Here is a 10,326-nt window from a genome sequence, read left to right on the forward strand (position 1 = left end):
TTTCAACTTGTGAAAATAATGAAAAATAAATAATTCTTCCGATAATGCTTGCTTCCCTTTCACATATTTGCGTCCGTATATATTTTTAGAGGACTACAGTTTATTTCCTTTGCATTTTTGATAACCAAAATAAAATAAAATTTGGTAGTATTTTTTTTAAAAATATTGGAAAAAATGGACAAGTAATACGTATTATGTTCTTGGTTTCTGTTGGTTGTCTCCTTCATTACATCACACGTAAGGAGGAGAGAGAAAGAGACACACAATGGATCAAGAAAAGTAAAACTGAGTGATCTAATTTCTATCTCTCTGCATGTCCCTGCATGTTCGAACCATAGCTACTTTATTGATCCATTTTTTCGACCAAAATAAAAGTAGAGAAAATCTATTGTCCTTTTCGCTAATATCGAATTAAAAATATTGAGCAATGATGAAATCCATGTTGAGAAAATATTCATCACTTTGATCCTGAAGAAAGAAGAAGAAGAAGAATTATATAATGAAGGCATTGGAAGCAACCGTAAGGAAAACACAATTGGTAGCCAGAAAACGAGCACACACAATTTTCGGCACGTATGGACCAACACAGGTAGATGATCAAGACCTTAACAAAGAAAAAGAATTAGAAGAAAATATTAATGAAGGTCACACAAATGGAGAATTATATCACTCAGAAAAATTTCTTCCAAATGGAGATTATTATACTGGATATTGGGTCGATAATGTACCTCACGGACAAGGAAAATATTGGTGGACAGACGGATGTATGTACGTAGGAGATTGGTTTAGAGGCAAAATGATGGGAAAAGGTATATTTAGCTGGCCATCTGGTGCAATGTATGAAGGGAATTTCAAGAATGGTTATATGGATGGAAATGGAACATATACAGCACCAAATGGAGATACATTTAGAGGTTGTTGGTTAATGGATTTGAAACATGGACATGGTATTAAAGAATATGCAAATGGTGATTGTTATGATGGGGAATGGTGTAGAGGATTACAACAAGGAAATGGGAAGTATACATGGAAAAATGGGAATTATTATATTGGTGAATGGGAAAATGGTACAATTTGTGGGAATGGGAAATTGTATTGGAGTAATGGGAATTTATATGAAGGAAATTGGGAAGATGGATTGCCTAAGGGGAAAGGGACATTTAGATGGGGTGATGGGAGTTATTATGTTGGTAATTGGAGTAGAGATCCAGATGAATTAAATGGTACATTTTATCCATCTGAATCTTTATTAGAAAGAGGGAATTTTGAATGGGATCCTCAACAAGTTTTCAATGTTGATTTGATGGGATGTACAATTTCTCCAAATGAGAAGGTTTCAATATTGCCTTCACAGAAAAAACTCGCGGTTAGGATATCATCGAAGCCTGGGGACAACAACGTTAGTAGGCCGAGGAGGATATCGATAGATGCAGCAGTAGATAAGGAATTTGGTAGAATGGAGTTATCAGATGGAATAGGAACAACTACTACTGGAATAGGAACAACTACTACTACTACAAGTAATTCTTGTTCAGATATTGAAGCCATGGTTAGTTTGCAAGAAGCTGAAGGATATAAAGGAGGTAGTCCTATTAGAATTCCTAAGGTTGTTAAAAGGCAAGGAGTCACCATTTCTAAAGGGCATAAAAATTATGAACTTATGCTCAATTTGCAGTTGGGAATCAGGTAGCTAAATTTACTTCATATAGAGTTCTAATTCCTGTTACATTTTCATTTCTTGAACTCCTATCTTTTATACATGAAAAGCCTAGAGAAACTGGTGTAAATAAAGACAATTTACTATGTCAATTTATACATGAAGGGGAGCCTTGGCGTAACTTTTAAAGTTGCTGCCATGTGACCAGGAGGTCACGGGTTCAAGCTGTGGAAACAGCCGCTTGCAGAAATACAGGGTAAGAATGTGTACAATAGACCATTGTGGTTCGGCACTTCCCCGAATCCCGCGCATAGCGGAAGCTTCGTGCACCGGGCTGCCCTTTTACTATGTCAATTTAGCAGTTATTTCAAGGTATTAACTTGCAATATTACAAGACATGAACCATTTTAGTACCTTTTGCCTATAGTTTTGGTTCTATGCACTGACGAAATAAGACATATTTGCACAATTAGATCACTTAAACGGGACTTGCAGTTAACTCTATATAATAAACATTTATCAGTGGCTTGGAATAAGTGGTAAGAGACATGCTATAATAGGCCAAATTACAATGTTATATACTTGTCAGTGTATACAAATTAAATCCTTTCTGAAAAGTGAAAACCTGTAATAAGTGTCTGTCATCTTGCATATTTAGGCTGAGAAGAGTACGTTTTGTTTGTGTATGATACCTTGTAATGTGAATAACATATAGGCATACAATACAAAAGCTTGGTCCTGTTCCAACACTTGATCTGGAGCCATCAGCTTTTGATCCAAAAGAGAAGTACTGGACAAGATTTCCGCCTGAAGGATCCAAGCATACGCCGCGTCATCAGTCTTGTGAATTCAGATGGAAAGATTATTGCCCAAAAGTTTTCAGGTAATACTTCCTCAGCATGCAACATTGACAACTTCATTTCTTTGTATACTGTGATTGAAACAGAGTTAGGAGGCTTTTATCTGCAAAAAGACAATAAGCATTTTCGACCAATATATTGTCCAGGGCTTTAAGGATGTTATTTAAGGTGGATGCAACAGAGTATATGCTCTCCATTTGTGGCCCTCTCAGAGAGCTAAGCTCTCCTGGAAAAAGTGGAAGCTTTTTTTACTTGACAAATGACGATAGATACATGATCAAGACAATGAAAAAGGCAGAAGTAAAGGTGAGATCTCTAACATCCTCCATAATATATGCGCTTAATTGCAATGAAATAAGGTTCAAAGTTGAGGTACTTGCCATCAGTAGCGAATTTTAGAATTTAGAGTTAGTTGGTTCTGCTCTTTATATATGTGGCTATTTTCTTCTCTCATACACATGATCCGAGAATCAGTATTTCTTGATTATGAAAACCACATGATTGCTCTTCTGATTTTTCCTGTCAACGCGTGCTTATTAGGTACTTATAAGGATGCTCAGCGCTTACTACAATCATTTTCGTTCTTTTGAGAACACCCTTGTGACTAAGTACTATGGCCTGCATTGCCTGAAGCTAAATGGACCAGCTCAAAAGAAGGTATTCACATAATAATACATTGAAAAGTACACTATATTTAGTTGCTAGAAATTATTCACCACTAAAAACTTCCAATCTGTTCAATGGTTTAGGTCCGGTTCGTGATCATTGGAAATCTTTTCTGCACCAATTACACTATTCATAGACGGTTTGACTTGAAAGGATCAACATTTGGCAGAATAACAGATAAACCAGAATCAGAAATTGATACAACAACAACTCTTAAAGACCTTGATCTGAACTTCATATTCAGGCTACAAAAATCATGGTTTGAAGAATTCAGGAGGTAAAATTTGTTTCCTCAGGTTAACTGACTATTTAACTTTGATATCAATACCAATATCTGGTCTTTTAACTATAAATATTATTTTGGTGTTGCAAGAAAGAACTCTTATCAGGGGTGGGCTTATAATTCTGATTATGTGTTCATTGAACCATCGCTTTCTGGCATATACAATAATTTCACAGAACTCAAAACTTTGAACCTATTAAGTTTATATCCTGAGTCCCTCTGGCTCTAATATTACTTTCAATTTGCAGGCAAGTTGATAGGGATTGTGAGCTGTTGGAACAGGAAAGAGTGATGGACTACAGTCTTTTAGTTGGTGTTCATTTTAGAGAAGGAAATGCTACTGTTACTGGATATCAAACTCCTTCTGGCTGTAAAACACCTATTGGTGGGTGCTAATCTCACAACACTAGCATTTACATTTATCAATCATGGCAGAAATTATCTTCTAGCTTTTAGTAAATCTTCTTCACTTTTGGACAACTCATTTCTTTTACCTGTTAACTGCTTTCCTCATAATCAAGGATCAAACATTGTTGTAAAAAACAAGAAAGTATGAACTTTTTCATGTTGCAGAAAATGGCAGCTCAGAAATTGAACCGGTTCATCGGTTTTCTCGATCAGATGTGGATCTATTACTTCTTAATGCTGCAGGGTAAGTTTTTCATCTGTCATAACATGTTAAAATACAATAATGGCGTATAATTATTTACACCATCAATGTATATAAGTTGAATTCTATCTCAACCAGTCCAAATATACTCTTAATAGTGTGATACTATCCGCTTTCGCCAAGCAAGAAGGTCTCATACCATTAAGATATCCCTACACTTTATATCTTTTCAGCTACCAATGTGAATCTTTGTTCCTACACCCAACAGTACACCATCTAATAATTGTATCGTCGCATTAAGATTTGAATTGTTTTTTCTACTTGAGTGGATATCAAAGTGCAACTTATTTTATGCAGGTTGACAAGCACAAGTTTGGGAGTAAACATGCCTGCAAGAGTTGAAAGGACAAACAGGAAAAATGATTTGGACTTTCAGCTAATAGGAGAACCAACAGGAGAGTTATATGCTGTGACTTTATATTTTGGAATAATAGACATACTTCAAGACTATGACATTACCAAAAAGCTTGAACATGCATATAAGTCTATCCAATGTGACCCTAACTCAATCTCAGCAGTTGATCCAATGGCATACTCCAGGCGATTTCGCGATTATATATTCAAAGTTTTTGTAGAGGACAATTGACGAGGAATATAGTACTTGTTTTTCTTTTCTGAATTTGATGGGAGGACTCCAACAATTTTTGCTGTTGAAGCTTTGAAGAAACTTATGCTTCATGGAATTTTGTCATTTTTATCATCATAGATATATATACACTAATTTAATAGCAATTGTATAGAGAAATTAAGTTGTAAAAGGAGCAACTCAAATTAACTTTGTTTTGATACTTAGTACCTTTTGTCAATTAATTAATCCGAGCCCCTTAAACCTTATGGGGTCTTTTGATTCAGTGTGGTTCATGAACATATTTTATTTTGTAGTTAAGTGTAAAAAAAAATACTGTAAAAAAAAGAAGGATTATTTCATTTGGAATCCTCTTCAGTTTTGTTCCCCTTTCCAGTTTTGTTCCAACTAAGACGTGGCCATTGGTGTTGAGGACTAGATCACTTGGTGAGTGTTTACCCTAAAAACGGATAACAATTGAATTTATACTGTGATTTTAAGGACACGTGATTTTACTTGGCACAAACTGAGAAAAACGTAATATTGTTATTAAAATTAACTGCAAATAGAAATAAAGCAAACCAAAAGAAATGTATAGCTTTGATCCTCGAGCTAGGTCGTCTTCGAATCAAACAAGTACTTCGGTGGAAAGTATGAACAGAATAACAAAGTATTGAGAGCTTTAAAAAGAAGAAGATAGTATATTGCTTTATGTAACTTGAATATAATGTGTTTTACAAATTATCAGACCCCCTTTATATAGTAGGGGAGTCCTACCCTTAATACAATCCTAAATACAGTAAGAAATCCCATGATTAGTGTATTGAAAAATCAAGTTAACATTTGGAATTAATTAAGTGTTGACACGTCAAGACACGTGGATCAATAACAGAATGACAGCTGGCAAAGAATAGTCGAAGAGGCACGAACCTTAACAGGCCCGGGTAAATATTCAAGAAAACAGGAAGGAACGGTTATTCGGACCTCTTGATAATTTGAAGAGGCATCGGAAGAGTGAACCTAGATAGCAAAAAAGTATAGATACGTATTATCCGTGATTAATGAGCATCAATGATGGGAAACGTTATAGAATCTTTACGAAACAGTTACGATTGCCAATTATAACGTTACATTAATGCCATTAAATGCGCATAATGGCTCTGTTATGAGAGGAAAGAAACGTATTACTTAGAAATAGCTATAAAAGTAGAGAAATAACATTTGTAAAGACACAGAATATCATTGGAATACATTGATTTACTTTGCTTTCCTTTACTTATTCTGCTATCATTTAAGTCAATTTCTCTTATTTGTTTTATATTTGATTATTAGTAACCCGAGTTCTTCTAAAAGTAATCTTTGACCGAAATTCCTATTTTCTGGTTAAACAAATTGGTTCAGTTACCGGGAATCTGATAATCTTGTGCTTTCCAAATCGATTATTTATCGAAAACAATCATGTCGAATATCAACGACAATAACCAACAAAATTTACCATTCCAAGGAAATCACAACAGCTGAACCAACAAGGTGACAAAACTCCCCCTCCTTCTCCACAACATTCTTAGTGACAATCACGAGAGGGGTCTCCTGACAGATCTGAATCGAATGAAAATTATAGACTTGCAAATGATCAAGCCATCGATGAAGCTCTGAAGAAATTAATCGCTCAACAGGTCAGCAATGCTCTTCAGGCTTTTACCAGTCAGTTGCCAGTTGTACCACCAACACCAACTCCAAACAACAACACCCTGGAAAATCCTCGTTCAGGACTCGTTAATTCAGGTAGTGACGGAACTTCCAACGAATCTCGTGATGGAGAACCAGGTAACCCAGTTAATTTTGATTTACAAAATTTAGTATTAACTTTGCAGAAACAGCTCAAGGAGCAGAACGACCGCATAGAGCAAATACCTAGAGTGCCACCTGTAATCAAGGGAATAGATATGGACGAATACTCACAACAACCTTGGAAGCCAAGTGCTGCTTCTCTACCAATTCCGAAGAAATTCAAGATGCCTAATATTCCGAAATATGATGGAACAACCGATTCACAAGATCATGTAACTGTATTCACAACTGGTGTAAAGGGAAACGACTTGACCAAGCAAGAAATTGAATCAGTATTGGTCGAAAAATTCGGCAAAACACTCACTTAACATGGTATTCTCTTTTACCCAAAAATTCTATAGATTCTTTTGCTGAGCTTGTAGATTCATTTATCAAAGAACACTCGGGAGCTCAAAAAGTTGAAAAAAGAATGGAGGACATTTTCAAAATAAAATAAGGAGATACAGAGTTGCTTAGAGAATTCGTAGACAGATTCCGGCGTGAGAGGATGATGTTGCCACGTGTACCTGATAACTGGGTAGCTACGACATTTGCTAGTAATTTAAATGAGAAAAGTTTAGAAGCCACGAGAAGACTTAAGGAAAGTCTACGAGAATTTCCAGCAACAACTTGGAATGATGTTTATAACAGATACAACACGAAGCTGCAGATAGAAGAGGATACCATCACTCAGTCTTGAAAAGAGGAAAGGTAAGTACAAGATGAGCTGAAACTAAAAAAAGGTCCGGAAAAATAGGTACGAGCCTTACATTGGACCATCAGGAAGAGACTCTCGTTCAAAACAGGAAAACCCGAGGTACGATCATAAATCACGAGATAGGGAGTCAGGTTCATCATCAAGGTTAGGAAAAGAACGAAACACGTGAGAGTCGCGAGATGATGACAGAAGCTCGAAGGCAAAGATCGACGGTTACAATTTTAATATTAGCACATCCGAGTTGGTGGATGTTTTAAGGAGCATGGGAGACAAGGTACGGTGGCCAAAGGAAATGACATCAAACCCGAATAGGCGAAATCCTGATTTTTGGTGCGAGTTTCACAACGATCATGGTCATAAAACGGTGGATTGTAGATTCCTGCAAGGTGAAGTTGAACATTTATTAAAGCAAGGATATCTAACCGAATTGCTTAGTGAAATAGGTAAGCAAGCATATATGAAAAATAGGTAGGAGCCCCCTAAACCTCCTTCACCAAAAATGATGGTTAATGTCATAAGCGGAGGAGAAGAGATTAATGGCGACAACAAAGAAAGTTTCAAAAATTACAGTCACACACATGAAGCGAGTTCAACAAGTTTTGGAAGAAGAAAGTATTACATTTGATGATGCAAATGTAGATGGTGTGCTAACCCCGCATAATGATGCACTGGTAATCTCTTTACTTGTACATGACACTAATGTAAAACAAGTTTTGATTGATCCAGGTAGTTCTGTGAATATCATTCTGTTAAGAGTGGTAAACGAGATGCAAGTTGATGATAAGCTGATACCCAAGTCACACACCTTATCTGGTTTTGACAACTCGAGTGTCGTAACAAAAGGGGAGATAATACTCACCACATTCGTAGAAGGATAAAGATACGAAATTTCAGGTGGTAGAAATGGATATGGATTACAATATGATTCTCGGTAGACTATGGATTCACGAAATAGAGGTTGTTCCATCTACTCTGCATCAAGTTATCAAGTTTCCATCACAATGGGGGATGTGGCAAATCCGTGGTGACCAACAAGCTTCACGAAGCATTAATTCCGTGGCAGATTCAAATGCAAAAAGTGATGAAAAATAGCAATCACAGAATAAAGTTGAGGACGCATCAACACGAACCTCAAATGAAGATGTGCAAACAGATGTAGATTCGAGGCCCGATACTATTCAGGAACCAGAAGAAAATGAAAATATCAAGACAACGATCGAGGAGCTGGAAGCTGTGGTGCTGTTTGCACATTGGCCAGATAGAAAAGTTTACATTGGAACCAACCTCAGCCCGGAAATGAAACGTAAGTTGATTGAATTTTTAAAAGCTAACGCAGATTATTTTGCTTGGTCCCATTCAGACATGATAGATATACCACCGGAGGTAATGACCCACAAATTAAATGAAGATCCATCATACCCACCTGTCAAACAAAAGAAAAGGAAGCAAGGCTCCTTCAAAAACCAGGTGATTCAAGATGAGGTGCAGAAACTTTTAAAAATTGGGTTTATCCATGAGGTAAACTGTCCAGATTGGTTAGCTAATACTGTGGTAGTACCTAAAAAGAATGGTAACTGACGAGTTTGTGTAGATTATACTGATCTGAATAAAGCTTGCCCTAAAGATTCTTTTCCATTACCGCATATAGATCAGCTGATTGATGCTACTGCAGGGCATGAATTGTTAAGTTTTTTAGATGCCTATTCAGGATATAATCAGATTAAAATGGATCCTCTAGATGAAGAGAAAACTTCTTTCATCACGGACAGGGGGACTTACTGTTACAAAGTCATGCCATTTGATTTAAAGAATGTTGGGGCCACATACCAAAAGCTAGTGACCAAAATGTTCCAAGAACATTTAGGCAAAACCATGGAAGTGTATATAGATGATATGTTGGTCAAATCACAACAAACATGGGACAATATTCAACACTTGACTGATACATTTCAGATTCTTCGCAAATTCAACATGAAGTTAAATCCTGAGAAATGTGCATTTGGCGTCTCATCAGGTAAGTTCTTGGGATTTCTTGTTTCTAACCATGGTATTGAAGTAAATCCTGCGCAGATTAAAGCTAGCGAAGAGATTCCAGACATACTCACGAGCAAAAAAGAAGTTCAAAGGCTGACAGGAAGAATATCAGCCTTAGGCAGGTTTATTTCCAAGTCATCAGAAAAATGCTTCAAATTCTTTTCAGCTTTAAAAAAGCAGAACCAATTTGAATGGTCTAAAGAATGTCAACAAGCGCTTAAGAATTTAAAGGCATACCTATCAAATCGACAATTGCTAGTCAAACCAAAAGATGGGGAGAAATTGCTTGTCTACCTTTCAGTTTCAGAAGTGGCGGTAAGTGGCGTATTAGTTCAAGAAGATCAAGGTAAACAATCACCAATCTATTATGTTAGGAAATCTTTGCTAGATGCCGAGACTCGATATCCTCATTTAGAGAAACTTGCATTAGCTTTGATTATGGCATCTAGGAAATCAAGACCTTATTTTCAATGTCATCCTATTTCTGTGGTAACCGCCTACCTCATACGTAATATATTGCATAAACAAGAGTTATCTGGTAGATTAGCCAAATGGGCTATAGAACTAAGTGAATATGACATTACATATCAACCTAGAACTATAATAAAATCACAAGTTTTAGCTAATTTTGTGGCAGATTTTAGCCAAGGGATACAGTTAGAAGCAGAAAAAGAACTGCAGGCCTTTAACGAATCTAATCCAGGTACATGGACCTTATTTCCTGGCGGTTCGTCAAATGTAAAAGGAGTAGGTCTGGGCATTATCCTGGTACCACCTATGGGTGAAACCATAAGACAAGCAATAAAGTGTCATCCAATCACTAATAATGAGGTAGAATATGAAGTTGTGATTGCAGGTTTAGAGTTAGCACGAGAGCTCAGAATAAAGCAGGTAGTAATCAAAAGCGACTCACAACTTGTTGTAAACCAGATGCAAGGGACTTATACAGCCAGAGAGGCGAGGATGTAGCAATACCTAGAAAAGGCACGGGATTTGGTCAGGCAATTTCAAACTTGGAAAGTCATGCAAATACCAAGGGAAAA

General features: G+C 36.6%; 2 protein-coding genes across 2 annotated transcripts; both read left to right on the plus strand.

Annotated features, from left to right (window-relative positions):
• Positions 1-257: 257 nt before the first annotated feature.
• Positions 258-4,980, plus strand: LOC104238293 (phosphatidylinositol 4-phosphate 5-kinase 6-like). The gene is made up of 8 exons (XM_009792619.2): positions 258-1,686; positions 2,373-2,540; positions 2,664-2,823; positions 3,058-3,174; positions 3,267-3,460; positions 3,715-3,851; positions 4,040-4,118; positions 4,434-4,980. The coding sequence occupies exons 1-8, from the start codon at positions 500-502 to the stop codon at positions 4,720-4,722; spliced, it is 2,331 nt and encodes a 776-aa protein (XP_009790921.1). The 5' UTR covers positions 258-499; the 3' UTR covers positions 4,723-4,980.
• Positions 4,981-7,785: 2,805 nt separating this feature from the next.
• On the plus strand, positions 7,786-8,827 carry LOC138883631 (uncharacterized). Its single transcript, XM_070164327.1, has 2 exons — positions 7,786-8,082; positions 8,351-8,827. The coding sequence occupies exons 1-2, from the start codon at positions 7,786-7,788 to the stop codon at positions 8,825-8,827; spliced, it is 774 nt and encodes a 257-aa protein (XP_070020428.1).
• The last annotated feature ends 1,499 nt before the right edge of the window (positions 8,828-10,326 follow it).

The sequence above is a fragment of the Nicotiana sylvestris genome, chromosome 12 (assembly GCF_000393655.2).
Source record: "Nicotiana sylvestris chromosome 12, ASM39365v2, whole genome shotgun sequence".
Classification (NCBI taxonomy): domain Eukaryota; kingdom Viridiplantae; phylum Streptophyta; class Magnoliopsida; order Solanales; family Solanaceae; genus Nicotiana; species Nicotiana sylvestris.

Coding starts and splice junctions, on each gene's coding strand:
- LOC104238293 (XM_009792619.2), top strand. CDS start 500: ATGAAGGCATTGGAAGCAACCGTAAGGAAAACACAATTGGTAGCCAGA. Junction 1,687..2,372: donor AATTTGCAGTTGGGAATCAG/GTAGCTAAATTT, acceptor AATAACATATAG/GCATACAATACAAAAGCTTG. Junction 4,119..4,433: donor TTACTTCTTAATGCTGCAGG/GTAAGTTTTTCA, acceptor TATTTTATGCAG/GTTGACAAGCACAAGTTTGG.
- LOC138883631 (XM_070164327.1), top strand. CDS start 7,786: ATGGCGACAACAAAGAAAGTTTCAAAAATTACAGTCACACACATGAAG. Junction 8,083..8,350: donor GTTTTGACAACTCGAGTGTC/GTAACAAAAGGG, acceptor TAGCAATCACAG/AATAAAGTTGAGGACGCATC.